This window comes from Hyperolius riggenbachi, chromosome 3 (genome assembly GCF_040937935.1).
Source record: "Hyperolius riggenbachi isolate aHypRig1 chromosome 3, aHypRig1.pri, whole genome shotgun sequence".
NCBI classification, from domain to species: Eukaryota; Metazoa; Chordata; class Amphibia; order Anura; family Hyperoliidae; genus Hyperolius; species Hyperolius riggenbachi.
Window position 1 is genome coordinate 4,089,017 of NC_090648.1, and position 22,361 is coordinate 4,111,377.

The following is a 22,361-nucleotide window of genomic DNA, read 5'->3' on the forward strand; positions in this document are numbered from 1 at the left end:
AGGGGCAGTATATGTCCCTACATACCCCGTGTCAGTTATCTGCCCTGTGCTGCATGTCCTCCCAGCAGTCCCCAGCAGGGGCAGTATATGTCCCTACATACCCCGTGTCAGTTATCTGCCCAGTGCTGCATGTCCTCCCAGCAGTCCCCAGCAGGGGCAGTATATGTCCCTACATACCCTGTGTCAGTTATCTGCCCAGTGCTGCATGTCCTCCCAGCAGTCCCCAGCAGGGGCAGTATATGTCCCTACATACCCCGTGTCAGTTATCTGCCCAGTGCTGCATGTCCTCCCAGCAGTCCCCAGCAGGGGCAGTATATGTCCATACATACCCCGTGTCAGTTATCTGCCCAGCGCTGCATGTCCTCCCAGCAGTCCCCAGCAGGGGCAGTATATGTCCCTACATACCCCGTGTCAGTTATCTGCCCAGTGCTGCATGTCCTCCCAGCAGTCCCCAGCAGGGGCAGTATATGTCCATACATACCCCGTGTCAGTTATCTGCCCAGTGCTGCATGTCCTCCCAGCAGTCCCCAGCAGGGGCAGTACATGTCCATACATACCCCGTGTCAGTTATCTGCCCAGTGCTGCATGTATTACCAGCAGTCCCCAGCAGGGGCAGTACATGTCCATACATACCCCGTGTCAGTTATCTGCCATGTGCTGCATGTACTACCAGCAGTCCCCAGCAGGGGCAGTATATGTCCCTACATACCCCGTGTCAGTTATCTGCCATGTGCTGCATGTACTACCAGCAGTCCCCAGCAGGGGCAGTACATGTCCATACATACCCCGTGTCAGTTATCTGCCATGTGCTGCATGTCCTCCCAGCAGTCCCCAGCAGGGGCAGTACATGTCCATACATACCCCGTGTCAGTTATCTGCCCAGTGCTGCATGTATTACCAGCAGTCCCCAGCAGGGGCAGTACATGTCCATACATACCCCGTGTCAGTTATCTGCCATGTGCTGCATGTACTACCAGCAGTCCCCAGCAGGGGCAGTATATGTCCCTACATACCCCGTGTCAGTTATCTGCCCTGTGCTGCATGTCCTACCAGCAGTCCCCAGCAGGGGCAGTATATGTCCCTACATACCCCGTGTCAGTTATCTGCCCAGTGCTGCATGTCCTCCCAGCAGTCCCCAGCAGGGGCAGTATATGTCCCTACATACCCCGTGTCAGTTATCTGCCCTGTGCTGCATGTACTGCCAGCAGTCCCCAGCAGGGGCAGTATATGTCCATACATACCCCGTGTCAGTTATCTGCCCAGTGCTGCATGTACTGCCAGCAGTCCCCAGCAGGGGCAGTATATGTCCCTACATACCTCGTGTCAGTTATCTGCCCTGTGCTGCATGTCCTCCCAGCAGTCCTCAGCAGGGGCAGTATATGTCCCTACATACCCCATGTCAGTTATCTGCCCAGTGCTGCATGTACTACCAGCAGTCCCCAGCAGGGGCAGTATATGTCCCTACATACCCCGTGTCAGTTATCTGCCCAGTGCTGCATGTCCTACCAGCAGTCCCCAGCAGGGGCAGTATATGTCCCTACATACCCCGTGTCAGTTATCTGCCCAGTGCTGCATGTCCTAACAGCAGTCCCCAGCAGGGGCAGTATATGTCCCTACATACCCCGTGTCAGTTATCTGCCCAGTGCTGCATGTCCTACCAGCAGTCCCCAGCAGGGGCAGTATATGTCCCTACATACCTCGTGTCAGTTATCTGCCCAGTGCTGCATGTCCTCCCAGCAGTCCCCAGCAGGGGCAGTATATGTCCCTACATACCCCGTGTCAGTTATCTGCCCAGTGCTGCATGTACTACCAGCAGTCCCCAGCAGGGGCAGTATATGTCCCTACATACCCCGTGTCAGTTATCTGCCCAGTGCTGCATGTACTACCAGCAGTCCCCAGCAGGGGCAGTATATGTCCCTACATACCCCGTGTCAGTTATCTGCCCAGTGCTGCATGTACTACCAGCAGTCCCCAACAGGGACAGTATATGTCCCTACATACCCCGTGTCAGTTATCTGCCCAGTGCTGCATGTCCTCCCCGCAGTCCCCAGCAGGGGCAGTATATGTCCCTACATACCCCGTGTCAGTTATCTGCCCAGTGCTGCATGTCCTCCCAGCAGTCCCCAGCAGGGGCAGTATATGTCCCTACATACCCCGTGTCAGTTATCTGCCCAGCACTGCATGTACTACCAGCAGTCCCCAGCAGGGGCAGTATATGTCCCTACATACCCTGTGTCAGTTATCTGCCCAGTGCTGCATGTCCTACCAGCAGTCCCCAGCAGGGGCAGTATATGTCCCTACATACCCCGTGTCAGTTATCTGCCCAGTGCTGCATGTACTACCAGCAGTCCCCAGCAGGGGCAGTATATGTCCCTACATACCCCGTGTCAGTTATCTGCCCAGTGCTGCATGTCCTCCCCGCAGTCCCCAGCAGGGGCAGTATATGTCCCTACATACCCCGTGTCAGTTATCTGCCCAGTGCTGCATGTACTACCAGCAGTCCCCAGCAGGGGCAGTATATGTCCCTACATACCCCGTGTCAGTTATCTGCCCAGTGCTGTATGTCCTCCCAGCAGTCCCCAGCAGGGGCAGTATATGTCCCTACATACCCCGTGTCAGTTATCTGCCCAGTGCTGCATGTCCTCCCCGCAGTCCCCAGCAGGGGCAGTATATGTCCCTACATACCCCGTGTCAGTTATCTGCCCAGTGCTGCATGTACTACCAGCAGTCCCCAGCAGGGGCAGTATATGTCCCTACATACCCCGTGTCAGTTATCTGCCCAGTGCTGTATGTACTACCAGCAGTCCCCAGCAGGGGCAGTATATGTCCCTACATACCCCGTGTCAGTTATCTGCCCAGTGCTGCATGTCCTCCCAGCAGTCCCCAGTAGGGGCAGTATATGTCCCTACATACCCCGTGTCAGTTATCTACCCAGTGCTGCATGTCCTCCCAGCAGTCCCCAGCAGGGGCAGTATTTGTCCTTACATACCCCGTGTCAGTTATCTGCCCTGTGCTGCATGTACTACCAGCAGGGGCAGTATATGTCCCTACATACCCCGTGTCAGTTATCTGCCCAGTGCTGCATGTCCTACCAGCAGTCCCCAGCAGGGGCAGTATATGTCCCTACATACCCCGTGTCAGTTATCTGCCCAGTGCTGCATGTCCTCCCAGCAGTCCCCAGCAGGGGCAGTATATGTCCCTACATACCCCGTGTCAGTTATCTGCCCAGCGCGGCATGTACTACCTGCAGTCCCCAGCAGGGGCAGTATATGTCCCTACATACCCCGTGTCAGTTATCTGCCCAGTGCTGCATGTACTACCAGCAGTCCCCAGCAGGGGCAGTATATGTCCCTACATGCCCCGTGTCAGTTATCTGCCCAGTGCTGCATGTACTACCAGCATTCCCCAGCAGGGGCAGTATATGTCCCTACATACCCTGTATCAGTTATCTGCCCAGTGCTGCATGTCCTCCCTGCAGTCCCCAGCAGGGGCAGTATATGTCCCTACATACCCCGTGTCAGTTATCTGCCCAATGCTGCATGTCCTCCCAGCAGTCCCCAGCAGGGGCAGTATATGTCCCTACATACCCCGTGTCAGTTATCTGCCCAGTGCTGCATGTCCTCCCAGCAGTCCCCAGCAGGGGCAGTATATGTCCCTACATACCCCGTGTCAGTTATCTGCCCAGTGCTGCATGTCCTCCCTGCAGTCCCCAGCAGGGGCAGTATATGTCCCTACATACCCCGTGTCAGTTATCTGCCCAGTGCTGCATGTCCTCCCAGCAGTCCCCAGCAGGGGCAGTATATGTCCCTACATACCCCGTGTCAGTTATCTGCCCAGCGCTGCATGTACTACCCGCAGTCCCCAGCAGGGGCAGTATATGTCCCTACATACCCCGTGTCAGTTATCTGCCCAGTGCTGCATGTACTACCAGCAGGGGCAGTATATGTCCCTACATACCCCGTGTCAGTTATCTGCCCAGTGCTGCATGTCCTACCAGCAGTCCCCAGCAGGGGCAGTATATGTCCCTACATACCCCGTGTCAGTTATCTGCCCAGTGCTGCATGTCCTACCAGCAGTACCCAGCAGGGGCAGTATATGTCCCTACATACCCCGTGTCAGTTATCTGCCCAGTGCTGCATGTCCTCCCAGCAGTCCCCAGCAGGGGCAGTATATGTCCCTACATACCTCGTGTCAGTTATCTGCCCAGCGCTGCATGTACTACCCGCAGTCCCCAGCAGGGGCAGTATATGTCCCTACATACCCCGTGTCAGTTATCTGCCCAGTGCTGCATGTACTACCAGCAGTCCCCAGCAGGGGCAGTATATGTCCCTACATACCCCGTGTCAGTTATCTGCCCAGTGCTGCATGTACTACCAGCATTCCCCAGCAGGGGCAGTATATGTCCCTACATACCCTGTGTCAGTTATCTGCCCAGTGCTGCATGTCCTCCCTGCAGTCCCCAGCAGGGGCAGTATATGTCCCTACATACCCCGTGTCAGTTATCTGCCCAGTGCTGCATGTCCTCCCAGCAGTCCCCAGCAGGGGCAGTATATGTCCCTACATACCCCGTGTCAGTTATCTGCCCAGTGCTGCATGTCCTCCCAGCAGTCCCCAGCAGGGGCAGTATATGTCCCTACATACCCCGTGTCAGTTATCTGCCCAGTGCTGCATGTCCTCCCAGCAGTCCCCAGCAGGGGCAGTATATGTCCCTACATACCCCGTGTCAGTTATCTGCCCAGTGCTGCATGTCCTCCCTGCAGTCCCCAGCAGGGGCAGTATATGTCCCTACATACCCCGTGTCAGTTATCTGCCCAGTGCTGCATGTCCTCCCAGCAGTCCCCAGCAGGGGCGGTATATGTCCCTACATACCCCGTGTCAGTTATCTGCCCAGCGCTGCATGTACTACCCGCAGTCCCCAGCAGGGGCAGTACATGTCCCTACATACCCCGTGTCAGTTATCTGCCCAGTGCTGCATGTACTACCAGCAGTCCCCAGCAGGGGCAGTATATGTCCCTACATACCCCGTGTCAGTTATCTGCCCAGTGCTGCATGTACTACCAGCAGTCCCCAGGGGGGCAGTATATGTCCCTACATACCCCGTGTCAGTTATCTGCCCAGTGCTGCATGTCCTCCCAGCAGTCCCCAGCAGGGGCAGTATATGTCCATACATACCCCGTGTCAGTTATCTGCCCAGCGCTGCATGTCCTCCCAGCAGTCCCCAGCAGGGGCAGTATATGTCCCTACATACCCCGTGTCAGTTATCTGCCCAGTGCTGCATGTCCTCCCAGCAGTCCCCAGCAGGGGCAGTATATGTCCATACATACCCCGTGTCAGTTATCTGCCCAGCGCTGCATGTCCTCCCAGCAGTCCTCAGCAGGGGCAGTATATGATCCTACATACCCCGTGTCAGTTATCTGCCCAGTGCTGCATGTCCTCCCAGCAGTCCCCAGCAGGGGCAGTATATGTCCATACATACCCCGTGTCAGTTATCTGCCCAGTGCTGCATGTATTACCAGCAGTCCCCAGCAGGGGCAGTACATGTCCATACATACCCCGTGTCAGTTATCTGCCCAGCGCTGCATGTCCTCCCAGCAGTCCCCAGCAGGGGCAGTATATGTCCCTACATACCCCGTGTCAGTTATCTGCCCAGTGCTGCATGTCCTCCCAGCAGTCCCCAGCAGGGGCAGTATATGTCCATACATACCCCGTGTCAGTTATCTGCCCAGCGCTGCATGTCCTCCCAGCAGTCCTCAGCAGGGGCAGTATATGATCCTACATACCCCGTGTCAGTTATCTGCCCAGTGCTGCATGTACTACCAGCAGTCCCCAGCAGGGGCAGTATATGTCCCTACATACCCCGTGTCAGTTATCTGCCCAGTGCTGCATGTACTACCAGCAGTCCCCAGCAGGGGCAGTATATGTCCCTACATACCCCGTGTCAGTTATCTGCCCAGTGCTGCATGTCCTCCCCGCAGTCCCCAGCAGGGGCAGTATATGTCCCTACATACCCCGTGTCAGTTATCTGCCCAGTGCTGCATGTCCTTCCAGCAGTCCCCAGCAGGGGCAGTATATGTCCCTACATACCCCGTGTCAGTTATCTGCCCAGTGCTGCATGTCCTCCCAGCAGTCCCCAGCAGGGGCAGTATATGTCCCTACATACCCCGTGTCAGTTATCTGCCCAGTGCTGCATGTACTACCAGCAGTCCCCAGCAGGGGCAGTATATGTCCCTACATACCCCGTGTCAGTTATCTGCCCAGTGCTGCATGTACTACCAGCAGTCCCCAGCAGGGGCAGTATATGTCCCTACATACCCCGTGTCAGTTATCTGCCCAGTGCTGCATGTACTACCAGCAGTCCCCAGCAGGGGCAGTATATGTCCATACATACCCCGTGTCAGTTATCTGCCCAGTGCTGCATGTCCTACCAGCAGTCCCCAGCAGGGGCAGTATATGTCCCTACATACCCCGTGTCAGTTATCTGCCCTGTGCTGCATGTCCTACCAGCAGTCCCCAGCAGTGGCAGTATATGTCCCTACATACCCCATGTCAGTTATCTGCCCTGTGCTGCATGTCCTACCAGCAGTCCCCAGCAGTGGCAGTATATGTCCCTACATACCCCGTGTCAGTTATCTGCCCTGTGCTGCATGTCCTACCAGCAGTCCCCAGCAGGGGCAGTATATGTCCCTACATACCCCGTGTTAGTTATCTGCCCAGTGCTGCATGTACTACCAGCAGTCCCCAGCAGGGGCAGTATATGTCCCTACATACCCCGTGTCAGTTATCTGCCCAGTGCTGCATGTACTACTAGCAGTCCCCAGCAGGGGCAGTATATGTCCATACATACCCCGTGTCAGTTATCTGCCCAGTGCTGCATGTCCTACCAGCAGTCCCCAGCAGGGGCAGTATATGTCCCTACATACCCCGTGTCAGTTATCTGCCCTGTGCTGCATGTCCTACCAGCAGTCCCCAGCAGTGGCAGTATATGTCCCTACATACCCCGTGTCAGTTATCTGCCCAGTGCTGCATGTCCTCCCAGCAGTCACCAGCAGGGGCAGTATATGTCCCTACATACCCCGTGTCAGTTATCTGCCCAGTGCTGCATGTACTACCAGCAGTCCCCAGCAGGGGCAGTATATGTCCCTACATACCCCGTGTCAGTTATCTGCCCAGTGCTGCATGTCCTACCAGCAGTACCCAGCAGGGGCAGTATATGTCCCTACATACCCCGTGTCAGTTATCTGCCCAGTGCTGCATGTCCTCCCAGCAGTCCCCAGCAGGGGCAGTATATGTCCCTACATACCCCGTGTCAGTTATCTGCCCTGTGCTGCATGTCCTCCCAGCAGTCCCCAGCAGGGGCAGTATATGTCCATACATACCCCGTGTCAGTTATCTGCCCAGTGCTGCATGTACTACCAGCAGTCCCCAGCAGGGGCAGTATATGTCCCTACATACCCCGTGTCAGTTATCTGCCCAGTGCTGCATGTCCTCCCAGCAGTCCCCAGCAGGGGCAGTATATGTCCATACATACCCCGTGTCAGTTATCTGCCCAGTGCTGCATGTACTACCAGCAGTCCCCAGCAGGGGCAGTATATGTCCATACATACCCCGTGTCAGTTATCTGCCCTGTGCTGCATGTCCTACCAGCAGTCCCCAGCAGGGGCAGTATATGTCCCTACATACCCCGTGTCAGTTATCTGCCCTGTGCTGCATGTCCTACCAGAAGTCCCCAGCAGGGGCAGTATATGTCCCTACATACCCCGTGTCAGTTATCTGCCCTGTGCTGCATGTCCTCCCAGCAGTCCCCAGCAGGGGCAGTATATGTCCCTACATACCCCGTGTCAGTTATCTGCCCAGTGCTGCATGTCCTCCCAGCAGTCCCCAGCAGGGGCAGTATATGTCCCTACATACCCCGTGTCAGTTATCTGCCCAGTGCTGCATGTCCTCCCAGCAGTCCCCAGCAGGGGCAGTATATGTCCCTACATACCCCGTGTCAGTTATCTGCCCAGTGCTGCATGTCCTCCCAGCAGTCCCCAGCAGGGGCAGTATATGTCCATACATACCCCGTGTCAGTTATCTGCCCAGCGCTGCATGTCCTCCCAGCAGTCCCCAGCAGGGGCAGTATATGTCCCTACATACCCCGTGTCAGTTATCTGCCCAGCGCTGCATGTCCTCCCAGCAGTCCCCAGCAGGGGCAGTATATGTCCATACATACCCCGTGTCAGTTATCTGCCCAGTGCTGCATGTCCTCCCAGCAGTCCCCAGCAGGGGCAGTACATGTCCATACATACCCCGTGTCAGTTATCTGCCCAGTGCTGCATGTATTACCAGCAGTCCCCAGCAGGGGCAGTACATGTCCATACATACCCCGTGTCAGTTATCTGCCATGTGCTGCATGTACTACCAGCAGTCCCCAGCAGGGGCAGTATATGTCCCTACATACCCCGTGTCAGTTATCTGCCATGTGCTGCATGTACTACCAGCAGTCCCCAGCAGGGGCAGTACATGTCCATACATACCCCGTGTCAGTTATCTGCCCTGTGCTGCATGTCCTACCAGCAGTCCCCAGCAGGGGCAGTATATGTCCCTACATACCCCGTGTCAGTTATCTGCCCAGTGCTGCATGTCCTCCCAGCAGTCCCCAGCAGGGGCAGTATATGTCCCTACATACCCCGTGTCAGTTATCTGCCCTGTGCTGCATGTACTGCCAGCAGTCCCCAGCAGGGGCAGTATATGTCCATACATACCCCGTGTCAGTTATCTGCCCAGTGCTGCATGTACTGCCAGCAGTCCCCAGCAGGGGCAGTATATGTCCCTACATACCTCGTGTCAGTTATCTGCCCTGTGCTGCATGTCCTCCCAGCAGTCCTCAGCAGGGGCAGTATATGTCCCTACATACCCCATGTCAGTTATCTGCCCAGTGCTGCATGTACTACCAGCAGTCCCCAGCAGGGGCAGTATATGTCCCTACATACCCCGTGTCAGTTATCTGCCCAGTGCTGCATGTCCTACCAGCAGTCCCCAGCAGGGGCAGTATATGTCCCTACATACCCCGTGTCAGTTATCTGCCCAGTGCTGCATGTCCTAACAGCAGTCCCCAGCAGGGGCAGTATATGTCCCTACATACCCCGTGTCAGTTATCTGCCCAGTGCTGCATGTCCTACCAGCAGTCCCCAGCAGGGGCAGTATATGTCCCTACATACCTCGTGTCAGTTATCTGCCCAGTGCTGCATGTCCTCCCAGCAGTCCCCAGCAGGGGCAGTATATGTCCCTACATACCCCGTGTCAGTTATCTGCCCAGTGCTGCATGTACTACCAGCAGTCCCCAGCAGGGGCAGTATATGTCCCTACATACCCCGTGTCAGTTATCTGCCCAGTGCTGCATGTACTACCAGCAGTCCCCAGCAGGGGCAGTATATGTCCCTACATACCCCGTGTCAGTTATCTGCCCAGTGCTGCATGTACTACCAGCAGTCCCCAACAGGGACAGTATATGTCCCTACATACCCCGTGTCAGTTATCTGCCCAGTGCTGCATGTCCTCCCCGCAGTCCCCAGCAGGGGCAGTATATGTCCCTACATACCCCGTGTCAGTTATCTGCCCAGTGCTGCATGTCCTCCCAGCAGTCCCCAGCAGGGGCAGTATATGTCCCTACATACCCCGTGTCAGTTATCTGCCCAGCACTGCATGTACTACCAGCAGTCCCCAGCAGGGGCAGTATATGTCCCTACATACCCTGTGTCAGTTATCTGCCCAGTGCTGCATGTCCTACCAGCAGTCCCCAGCAGGGGCAGTATATGTCCCTACATACCCCGTGTCAGTTATCTGCCCAGTGCTGCATGTACTACCAGCAGTCCCCAGCAGGGGCAGTATATGTCCCTACATACCCCGTGTCAGTTATCTGCCCAGTGCTGCATGTCCTCCCCGCAGTCCCCAGCAGGGGCAGTATATGTCCCTACATACCCCGTGTCAGTTATCTGCCCAGTGCTGCATGTACTACCAGCAGTCCCCAGCAGGGGCAGTATATGTCCCTACATACCCCGTGTCAGTTATCTGCCCAGTGCTGTATGTCCTCCCAGCAGTCCCCAGCAGGGGCAGTATATGTCCCTATATACCCCGTGTCAGTTATCTGCCCAGTGCTGCATGTCCTCCCCGCAGTCCCCAGCAGGGGCAGTATATGTCCCTACATACCCCGTGTCAGTTATCTGCCCAGTGCTGCATGTACTACCAGCAGTCCCCAGCAGGGGCAGTATATGTCCCTACATACCCCGTGTCAGTTATCTGCCCAGTGCTGTATGTCCTCCCAGCAGTCCCCAGCAGGGGCAGTATATGTCCCTACATACCCCGTGTCAGTTATCTGCCCAGTGCTGCATGTACTACCAGCAGTCCCCAGCAGGGGCAGTATATGTCCCTACATACCCCGTGTCAGTTATCTGCCCAGTGCTGCATGTACTACCAGCAGTCCCCAACAGGGGCAGTATATGTCCCTACATACCCCGTGTCAGTTATCTGCCCAGTGCTGCATGTACTACCAGCAGTCCCCAGCAGGGGCAGTATATGTCCCTACAGACCCCGTGTCAGTTATCTGCCCAGTGCTGCATGTCCTACCAGCAGTCCCCATGTTTCTACATACCACACCACAGCTATAGTCATGCCCTCAGCACACCACCCTCATGGGACACTGGCACAGACCTTCGGAGGGGCACAGTGTGTATGCAGATATGATTGGTCAGACGAGCTTTGCCCCCCAGCTGATGCACGTTGCTCTTGTTGTGAAGCAGGATTGGGGGTCACGGAGGGTGAAGCTCTCTGCTGATGCTCAGCTTCCTGTCTGTGTCTGCAGAGATAAGATCGCGCTGCTCCTGCAGTTTGGACGGTTATTGTGCAGGAAATGCTGGGATTCTCGAGATGCTGGGCATTGTGCAATCGTTGGCCTGGCAGTATTTAGGCAGAGCGGTGTGTGTGACCCGTGTCACATCTGGTGGAGGAAGCTGGCAGGACCTCGAGGTAAGACGGTGCGGGGAGACATTCGCTGATAGGCGATCTGATAGAAAGCGAGGGTCACACCCGTCCTGGGATTGAACACCTGCGAGTCTCCGCATGCACATTTCTCTTTGCGATTTTCTGAACAACCATTAGGCCCCATTCACACTTACAAAATGCAAAACGCCGCCGATTTTTGCCGGCGTTTTCCACAAGTGATTTTTCCGCTATTTCATGCAGAAAAATCACTGAACACTGCGGCGATTTTGCCGCGATCACGTTTAGTGCTTCTATAGCACTGAAACGCAATCGCCGGGAAATCGCCTGAAAATGGTGCAGGCGACGCGTTTGCGTTTCGCATTTTTGCCTATTTTTGGGTGATTTTCCAAGTAAGAACGGGTCCATAGGGTTTCATTACGCAAGCGCTTTTAAAAAGCGAAATTGCGGCAAAGCGCTCTAGAGTGAATGGGGTCTTACGGTACAATTTTAGGTTTTTTTTGTGTGTTTTTCGTGGTAATGTTTGCATTGTGATTTTTCTGTCAATATCAATGAAGGTCATTAACATGAAATAACCTCTAATGCATCTAATTAACTTTAAAAGTGTCGGCAATTTTGTGCAAAAGAAATGAAAACTTTCCATGAAAATTCACAAACTCAAAATTGCCCAAAATCTGGAGCACGATGCGATCCTGCTGAGAGACGTCTGCGAGAAACACGATTTTACGACGTCGCAGATTGATCTTTATAGTTCTGAAGCCTGCCTGAGGGTCTGCTGTAGGAATAGAAGACTTTGCATGCTGGGTACACACAATACGTTTTTCCGGTCGATAGATGGATTCAATAGATTATTCCTGTCATGTCTGATATTCCTTCCGATCAATTCTGTGCTCGATTTCTCATAGAAGACAATGGAAAAAGATTAGAAAAATAATTGGAAGATAAGAGAATTGAGCGCATGGAAAATCGATAGGGTGGAACATCGAGCAAAAAACGTATTGTGTGTACCCAGCATTACCTGGGTGATATCAGAGCATCGTGGGGCTGCTGGAAGGTCTTTGAATTAAGACAAGCATCTGTCCCACAGGTGCTGTTCAGGATACAATTTTATTGACCCACAATACAATACAATAACATTTCTATAGCGCTTTTCTCCCATAGGACTCAAATACAGCATACAATCTCGATTGTACAATCTAAATAAATCTGTGTAGCATAAAGGCTGGTACACACCTTACATTTTGATTGGCCAATATCACCTCCTCCGTGTAGTAGATTGTGTAGGGAAACTCTCATGCTACATGGAGGTAGTAAGATTGGTCAGTGATTGGCCAATCATAATTGAAGGTGTGTACCAGGCTTTGTGCTCTCAGGTCTGCAGAGATCAGCACTGAAACAGATCCAGATTACCAGAAGGAGGAAAACGGGAATTCTGGGAAATACGCTCACATTACTGTGTATGGACTGTGTGATAATCTTCCCCTCCTCCTCCTCTGGTCCGCCCTGGAAATGATGGAATAAGTCCAGGACAAGCCCACGGAAGCTGCGCAGACATTACTCCACTGCGCTGCCGATCGATCATCCAATACGATAAGTATCCAATCAGATGAAAATCTGTGCCGCCAAGAGCACACCTGATCGATGATGTAATCGTTTCAGGCTGAAATTGTTGGCAAGTATCGATGGGACATGCTGGTAAATCTCGGGGGACTCGATCAAGTGCACGGCAGTAACGGCATTATCGGTACGAGCAACGACTGCAGCAGAACACAGACAAAGCTCAATTTTTACTGACGTCTAATATTAGTGAAATGAAATGTGATGAGCTCGACGTGCAAAACCCCAGCAAGCAAATGGGTCACGAATGAGTGAGAAGAGTGCAGAGACAGCACAGGTAATGTAATAATGCACGGGGGAGGGGGGGGCAGGATTGTAGGTTCATCCCTATTAATATCGACACCTCTAAGTTATACAGGTTCTGGGGCTACTCACACATAATCAGTGCCTAAACTGCATCCAACTAGCCACAAGGCATGTATAAGTCATATGTGTCTGTATTTAATATTTAAAGCCCGGGGGGGGGGGGGGACATCTATATTTGGAGTGGTGCGGCCGGAGGTTTCTGGCATGCTTCACGTTTGCGATTATCACACGCGGTCACCGCCGCACATCTCATCAAGCCAGATTTTCCAGCATGTCCAATCGATACATGTAACCGATTTTGGCCTGCAATTGGTGGAATTATTGATCGAGCATGTTCTTGGCTGCACTGATTCTCATCAGATAATTATCGGATCTGATGGTCGATCGCCTGCCAAGTCTACAGATATATGGTCACTAGTGTTGTCCGGATCATGAACGATTCGGATCTTTGATCCGAATCTATTTTGTGAGTCGAATCATCCGAATCATCAAAATGAGTGATTCGGATCGCAAAAGGGGTGGGGCCAGGAGCGACACGCCCCCTCTCAGCGGGCAGCGGGGTCCTGGAAGCAGAGCTGAGATGGATCGCTCTGTTGGAGGGGAGGCAGCCTTGCAGGGACAGGTAGATGAGAGAGAGGGGACATCGGTGCCACTGCCAGATATGTGTAGAGCACACATACTGGCTATAACGTGCTGCCCATTATAGGCTGGCTGTTCCGTAGTGCTGCACAGTGATCACATTGGAAGCTTTTGGCTCAGCACAGCTCAGTAACTTTGCAGACAGTGTGATTGCAGCGCAATATAATCCTCCTGCACTCGCTCTATACAGCTGCACTTATCTTCTGGGAATGCTTTCTTTCACTGTGCGACGTTTGCATGGAAAGTACACAGATGAGCATAGAGGTGAAATATATGTAAAGCATATGATTGCAGCATGTGGGTATTATGTGCAAACATTTCTGCTCTCTGCTCGTCCCTCCTCCCTTCTCTGTCCACTCCCTGCCCTCTGTCCATCTTCTCCCCTTCTCTGTGTATCCACCCCCCTCCCCTTCTCTGTCCACTCCCTGCCCTCTGTCCATCTTCTCCCCTTCTCTGTGTGTCCACCTCCCTCCCCTCCTCTGTCCACTCCCTGCCCTCTGTCCATCTTCTCCCCTTCTCTGTGTGTCCACTCCCTCCCCATCTCTGTCCACTCCCTGCCCTCTGTCCATCTTCTCCCCTTCTCTGTGTGTCCACCCCCCTCCCCTCCTCTGTCCACTCCCTGCCCTCTGTCCATCTTCTCCCCTTCTCTGTGTATCCACCCCCCTCCCCTTCTCTGTCCACTCCCTGCCCTCTGTCCATCTTCTCCCCTTCTCTGTGTGTCCACCCCCCTCCCCTTCTCTGTCCACTCCCTGCCCTCTGTCCATCTTCTCCCTTTCTCTGTGTGTCCACCTCCCTCCCCTCCTCTGTCCACTCCCTGCCCTCTGTCCATCTTCTCCCCTTCTCTGTGTGTCCACCCCCCTCCCCTTCTCCTGTCCTGCTAGTCATTTCACCCCCGAAATGCTTCCGTAGTCAAATGATCCGAGATTCGGATCAAAGATCCGGATCTTTTCAATGATCTGATTCGAATCATCCGGATCATTGAAAAGATCCGAACTTCCCATCTCTAATGGCCACATCTAGCTAGAGCAGAGTACATTCCAGACTGACACTGGAAGTGACCAGCAGGAAGCGCTGTAATGAGCTGGGGAGGAAGAGAGAGGTTTATTACCGACACTACAATGTTATCCCGGACTTTACTGGCAGCTCAGATCCGTTTACATTTTCACACTGCGCCCCCCTCAGGTCAGCTCTGTGCATTGCAAGGATTTTTTTCCTTATCAGACTTGTTTGTGGCCAGATTGTGTTGTAGATAAAACAGCAGGAGGTTCCGGGGGAGGGGGGGGGGGGGGGGGGGGGCTGGGTACACACATAACATAGCCTGTCCTGTTTTATTTCATAGCAAGGAAATGAGCAGCGCTACTTAAAAACAGACTAGTGCCTACCTGCAAAAGAGTGCAAGCCCCACTTGTGGGATATAATACACACCGAGCATACACATGACCTGTCTACCACTAGAGGAGGATGTTAGTTTCCTGTAACAGCTTGCATGCAACCTATTAAGTACTCGTCCCTCCCACTGGGACGAGTACTTAATAGGTTGCATGCAAGCTGTTAATGGAAACCAACATCCTCCTCTAGTGGTAGACAGGTCATGTGTATGCTCGGTGTGTATTCGACCCCACAAGTGGGGCTTGCACTCTTTTGCAGGTAGGCACTAGTCTGGTTTTAAGTAGCTCTGCTCATTTCCTTGCTATGTACTAATGTAATTCGTTTTTGGTCAGCTGCTCCCACTTAGCAGCCATGCTTTTGGTGTATATGCAGAGCTTCTGTTTGGGTGCAAGGTGCGTTTGTAGTTCCGGGGGGGGGGCTCAGCGCATCTCTGATCGGAGGCCATTCGGAGGCGGCCTGGTGTTGCGCTGATCCACCTTTTGCGCTGTCCTGTTTTATGTTAACCACTTCACCACCAACCACGGGTGTGTGTATCTATGCCCCTTTAAACACCCTTTGACCACCAGGGGCGTAGATACACGCACCCCCCACCGCTGTCCGCGCTCCCGCTCGCTTATGCGACAAAACCAGCGTTTTTAAAAACACAGGTTTGAGAATACATAGAAAACGCTTATGCGTTTTTTATATGTGTTTTTTTCCTGCGTCCCATAGACTGCCATTAGCGGTAGCAGCGCAGCGTTTTCCGCGACACTAGCGTTTGTGCTATGTGTGAAGTTTGTGTACCCAGCCTGGCTTCCTTCTCAGGGCAATGATAGGGAAAGCTGCACACCCGACCTCCCTCTCCAGTGCTGCACACCTAGGAGGGAGGATGCAGTGGCTTCTGGAGAAGCAGAGAGCCAATGACTAAAGCAGGAGGATGGGGCTAGGTGGGAAGAGAAAGCCTTGCTTCCTTCTCAGGGCAATGATAGGGAAAGCTGCACACCCGACCTCCCTCTCCAGTGCTGTACACCTAGGAGGGAGGATGCCCCTATACCGTACAACAGGCTTGCAGTGGCTTCTGGGAGAAGCAGAGAGCCAATGACTAAAGCAGGAGGATGGGGCCTGGGTGGGAAGAGAAAGCCTGGCTTCCTTCTCAGGGCAATGATAGGGAAAGCTGCACACCCGACCTCCCTCTCCAGTGCTGTACACCTAGGAGGGAGGATGCCCTATACCGTACAACACGCTAGCAGTGGCTTCTGGGAGAAGCAGAGAGCCAATGACTAAAGCAGGAGGATGGGGCTGGGTGGGAAGAGAAAGCCTGGCTTCCTTCTCAGGGCAATGATAGGGAAAGCTGCACACCCGACCTCCCTCTCCAGTGCTGTACACCTAGGAGGGAGGATGCCCTATACCGTACAACACGCTAGCAGTGGCTTCTGGGAGAAGCAGAGAGCCAATGACTAAAGCAGGAGGATGGGGCTGGGTGGGAAGAGAAAGCCTGGCTTCCTTCTCAGGGCAATGATAGGGAAAGCTGCACACCCGACCTCCCTCTCCAGTGCTGCACACCTAGGAGGGAGGATGCCCTATACCGTACAACAGGCTTGCAGTGGCTTCTGGGAGAAGCAGAGAGCCAATGACTAAAGCAGGAGGATGGGGCTGGGTGGGAAGAGAAAGCCTGGCTTCCTTCTCAGGGCAATGATAGGGAAAGCTGCACACCCGACCTCCCTCTCCAGTGCTGCACACCTAGGAGGGAGGATGCCCTATACCGTACAACAGGCTTGCAGTGGCTTCTGGGAGAAGCAGAGAGCCAATGACTAAAGCAGGAGGATGGGGCTGGGTGGGAAGAGAAAGCCTGGCTTCCTTCTCAGGGCAATGATAGGGAAAGCTGCACACCCGACCTCCCTCTCCAGTGCTGCACACCTAGGAGGGAGGATGCCCTATACCGTACAACAGGCTAGCAGTGGCTTCTGGGAGAAGCAGAGAGCCAATGACTAAAGAAGGAGGATGGGGCTAGGTGGGAAGAGAAAGCCTGGCTTCCTTCTCAGGGCAATGATAGGGAAAGCTGCACACCCGACCTCCCTCTCCAGTGCTGCACACCTAGGAGGGAGGATGCCCTATACCGTACAACAGGCTAGCAGTGGCTTCTGGGAGAAGCAGAGAGCCAATGACTAAAGCAGGAGGATGGGGCTAGGTGGGAAGAGAAAGCCTGGCTTCCTTCTCAGGGCAATGATAGGGAAAGCTGCACACCCGACCTCCCTCTCCAGTGCTGCACACCTAGGAGGGAGGATGCCCTATACCGTACAACACGCTAGCAGTGGCTTCTGGGAGAAGCAGAGAGCCAATGACTAAAGCAGGAGGATGGGGCTGGGTGGGAAGAGAAAGCCAGGCTTCTGCCAGTGACAGGAGAGTGGAATGGGGGTCATTAGTGCCAGTGATATTTGGCGGTCATACATCCATCCTGCAGGAACTCTCACAGCTTGGGGAGGAATAGGTGGCAGTGAAGGAGTTAAATAAAAGAGATGCATTTCACTGAAGCTCAGCTCTGCAGGCCGGACAGGGGGAGAATACAGGGAAGATCCGCTTGTAAGGAAGGAGTTAACTTTTGGCTGGCTCGATAAACAGGGAGTGGGTTAAAAAAGCTTCTAGATGCTACAGGGAAGAAATTATACATGTACTAGGTGATTGCCCGGTGTTGCTCGGGTATGTATTTGGCTGGTATTGGCTCCGCCCACTGTGTCTATCCCTAACACACAAACACTCAATGACCAAGTTTGTGAGCTTTGTGGTCATTGGCATCAATCATTTGTATATTCCCATAGAAATGAAACAAATCAGATTGGCTGTTTGAGGCTCCGCCCCTCTTTGAGCCCCAGTCACCCAATGGTCAACTGTAGCAGGTTTGAGGCATCTGCTATTAACAGTGTAAAAATGGCAGGTATTTAACTATGAATTTTGAATGGCTAAGTTTGAGGCTTGTGCCATTAACAGTGCAAGAATGGCAGCAATTACATATCCCCCTTGAAAATCAATAGGTGAAAATTGATTGGCTTGTATAGGCTCCACCCACTTTTCTGAATATTAATCCCAGTCACCCAGTGACCAACTGTGCAAAGTGTGAGAACCCTGCCATTAACAGTGTAAGAATGGCTGCAGTTTACATTTTCCAGTGAAATGTGTATTTGTCTCCGCCCCCTTTTTGGTTATGGGAATAAAAAGTATCCTATACTTTATTCCAGGTAATGTACTATGTGTGTGCCAAATTTCATTCACATCCGTCCAGCCATTGTGATTGAGTAACAAACATCCAAACATCCAAACTTTTCCCATCCTACTAATATAATGAATGGGAAAGTTCGGATGTTTGGATGTTTGTTACTGGATCACGCAAAAATGGCTGAACGGATTTGAATGAAATTTGGCACACACATAGTACATTACCTGGAATAAAGTATAGGATACTTTTTATTCCCATAACCAAAAAGGGGGCGGAGACAAATACAAATGTCACTGGAAAATGTAAACAGCAGCCATTCTTACACTGTTAATGGCAGAGTTCTCATACTTTGCACAGTTGGCTGTTGGGTGACTGGGATTAATATTCAGAAAGGTGGGTGGAGCCTACAAAAGCCAATCATAATTCACCTAATGATTTTCAAGGGGAATATTTACATTGCTGCCATTCTTGCACTGTTAATGGCACAAGCCTCAAACCTGGTACAGTTGATCATTGGGTGACTGGGGTTCAATTTGAGAAAGAGGGGTGGAGCCACAAACAGCCAATTAGATTTGTTTAATTGCAATGCAAATTATTGATGCCAAACACCGCAAAGATCACAAACTTGGTAATTGAGTAATTGATTAATTGTGTGTTAGGGTTAGAAAAGTGGGCACAGCCAACACCAGCCAAATACATAAGCAGGCAACGCCGGGTCATAAGTGGGCGGAGACAAATACAAATTTCACTGGGAAAATGTAAACTGCAGCCATTCTTACACTGTTAATGGCAGGGTTCTCAAACTTTGCACAGTTGGTCGTTGGGTGACTGGGATTAATATTCAGAAAGGTGGGTGGAGCCTACAAAAGCCAATCATAATTCACCTAATGATTTTCAAGGGGAATATTTACATTGCTGCCATTCTTGCACTGTTAATGGCACAAGCCTCAAACCTGGTACAGTTGATCATTGGGTGACTGGGGTTTAAATTGATAAAAGGCGGTGGAGCCACAAACAGACAATCTTATTTGTTTCATTTTAATGCAGGTTATGGATGCCAAAAACCGCAAAGCTCACAAACTTGGTCATTGAGTAATTGTGTGTTTAGGTTAGGAAAAGTGGGTGCAGCCAACACCAGCCAAATACATAATCGGGCAATGCCGAGTCATCAGTGGGCGGAGACAAATACACATTTCACTGAGAAAATGTAAACAGCAGCCATTCTTACACTGTTAAAGCGGACCCAAACCAAACATTTTTTTTTAATTAAAAATATTTAGTTGCACCACTCTGACACATACAAAGATAAATAAATACTCCTTCAAACCTATGATCATTTCAGTGCATGCTTTTCACCCTTCTCTTTTCATAACTAGGGTTATACTGGGGGCAGCCATTAGCAATTCCTCCATTGCCGGACACCATCTACTCCTCCAGTTTGCCGGATTTTGTCCCGGCAATATGAAAGGAAGGGAGGGGTTCCTCCAGTAAATGCAGCTGAAAAAAGGCTGCTATTTATTCTTATAATTTAGAAAATAGATTTTATTTCTGAAATCTTGTATTTTTAATTTGGGTCCACTTTAATGGCAGGGTCCTCAAACTTTGCACAGTTGGTCACTGGGTGACTGGGGTTAATATTCAGAAAAGTGGGTGGAGCCTACAAAAGGCAATCAAAAATAACCTATTGATTTTTCAGGGGAATATTTCATTGCTGCCATTCTTGCACTGTTAATGGCACAAGCCTCAAACCTGGTACAGTTGGTCATTGGGTGACTGGGGTTTACATGGATAATAGGGGTGGAGCTACAAACAGACAATCTTATTTGTTTCATTTTAATGCAGGTTATTGATGCCAAAGACCGCAAAGCTCACAAACTTGGTAATTGAGCAATTGAGTAATTGTGTGTTAAGGTTAGGAAAAGTGGGCACAGCCAACACCAGCCAAATACATAAGCGGGCAACACCGGGTCATCAGTGGGCGGAGACAAATACAAATTTCACTGGGAAAATGTAAACTGCAGCCATTATTACACTGTTAATGGCAGGGTTCTCAAACTTTGCACAGTTGGTGACTGGGTGACTGGGATTGATATTCAGAAAAGTGGGTGGAGCCTACAAAAGCCAATCAAAATCCACCTATTGATTTTTAAGGGGAATATTTAATTGCTGCCATTCTTGCACTGTTAATGGCACAAGCCTCTTGCACTGTTAATCACCTGTACCTGGTACACTTGGCCATTCGGTGATTTGGCTTCCAATTCAGAAAAGGGGTGGAGCCACATCCAATCAGATTTATTTTATTTCAATGCAAATTATTGATGCCAAAGACCACAAAGCTCACATACTTAGTCATTAAGTAATTGTGTGTTAGGGTTAGGAAAAGAGGGCGGGGCCAAGACCAGCCAAATACATACCCGGGCAATGCCGGGCGTCCAGCTAGTTTATAATATTAGTAGGATAAAAGATTGGTAACATAAAATAACACCATCAAATCCAAACCATAGTGAATCTGTCTGTATAGTTCCTTCTTATCTCTACTAGACTGACTGTGCCTGCAATGATAACAATACATTTCAACACATTTATACCCATTGTAAAAATACCTTCAAAGTGTATTTAGTGAGGCGGATGTGACCTCCAGTATAGGACGTGTCCCCAACCGCTGGGCCCACCTTCTTACCCTATTCACATTCTATCCAGTGCAGGTTTACATGTCAGAAGAAACTCTGTGAATAGTCATATTAATAATTAAACATTTATTAGGCCCGGTGCACACCAAGCGTTTTCTGTAGCTTTTTCAAAACCGCTTCCGCCTGTGAAACCGCTTGGCTAATGTATTTCTATGGGATGGTGCACACCGGCGGTTTGAGGTTTAACAAACCGCAAACGTGCCTCCTGCAGCATTTTTGCGGTTTGCAGAAGCATTTCTGCCTCAATGTAAAGTATAGGAAAAGCTCAAACAGCTCTGAAAAATACCAGATCAGAGCGGTTTTCCAGGCGTTTTGTTACAGAAGCTGTTCAGTAACCGCTTTACTGTAACAATATATGAAATCTGCTACACAAAAACGCTCCAAACAATGCCAGGCATGCTTAGACAACCTCTCTGCACATGCCTAGAATCGCTTGGGATGTTGCGGATCTGCTCGAGGTTTTTGGTGTGCACAGGGCCTTACTGTGTAGTGCAACTTACAGATTAAACAGAATCATAGTTCCCAACTGTCCCTCTTTTGTAGGGACAATCCCTCTTTGGGAGCCCTGTCCCTCTGTCCATCATTCCTCCTCATTGTTCCCTCTTTCAGGACTTTGTCCCCCTTTCTATGTAAATATACATATACATATTATCTACTAAAAGATGTGTTTGATTGAGTCTAAACTTTATTCCCATCCTTTAAATTGATATATTACTAATTGTCAAGTGTTAATATGAAGGAAAATGAACCAGGATAGAAAGGACCAGTGTGGTTTGAAATATAAAAACAATATATTTTTCTTATGAAATCTTTATGGTATGCGTGACTAGGGGTGTGATGAGGGCGTTATCAGGGGTGTGGCAGGGGCGTGGCTTAAGTGTCCCTCTTTCTCATCTCAAAAAGTTGGGAGGTATGTACATAATGCCCACATGGCCTCAGTTTATATAGTGTATCCCTAAAAAAGGGAGTCATTTCACAGAGGGAGAATCTTGTTTGCCCATGACTGATATTTCCAGTCCCATGGGGCCCCCACATGCACCACTTCCATCTAATATCTTAACATGTGATGATTTCCATGTGGTTATTATCAAGTGTCTACAGGCAACAACATTCTCGCCATAACCCATCCCATAGGGTGATATGAGAAAAGGGTCTCTTGCCTGCTCTGTGAAATCATTTAGAATGCTGAGTGTAGTGTGGAAACTGCAAGTATTAGAGAATGATGTAATGTTATAAAAAAAAAGCTATATACCTAAAAATAAAAATATGAGACTATTTTCTTTGCTACTAATGTTATAGTAATTATCCGTATTACACAACCAATTCATTATGTCATGAGGTTTTTTTTGTTCAGTGTCACTTTAATAAACTCCTCCCCCCCCACTTATGTATAGAATGCTTGGGGGGGAGCAGTGTAACACTTGCACTGGGGCCCAAAGCTCCTTAGCGAGGCCACTTTGTGGGCGTGTCTACTGACTTACCTTTCTCTTCTCTATGGTACTTGTGGTTTCATGTTGGGGGCCACGGTCCAGCCTGGCGACAGGCATGACAAT

At 51.2% G+C, this 22,361-nt stretch overlaps 1 protein-coding gene across 1 annotated transcript in view; it reads left to right on the plus strand.

The window, feature by feature from the left end:
• The first annotated feature begins 10,868 nt into the window (after positions 1–10,868).
• The window catches only part of LOC137560820 (CD209 antigen-like protein A), a 39,692-nt gene continuing 28,199 nt past the window's right edge, over positions 10,869–22,361 (plus strand). Inside the window, exon 1 of the mRNA XM_068271955.1 lies at positions 10,869–11,004. Coding sequence (XP_068128056.1) covers positions 10,906–11,004 — 99 coding nt within the window. The 5' untranslated portion in view covers positions 10,869–10,905. The remainder of the gene's footprint in view (positions 11,005–22,361) is intronic.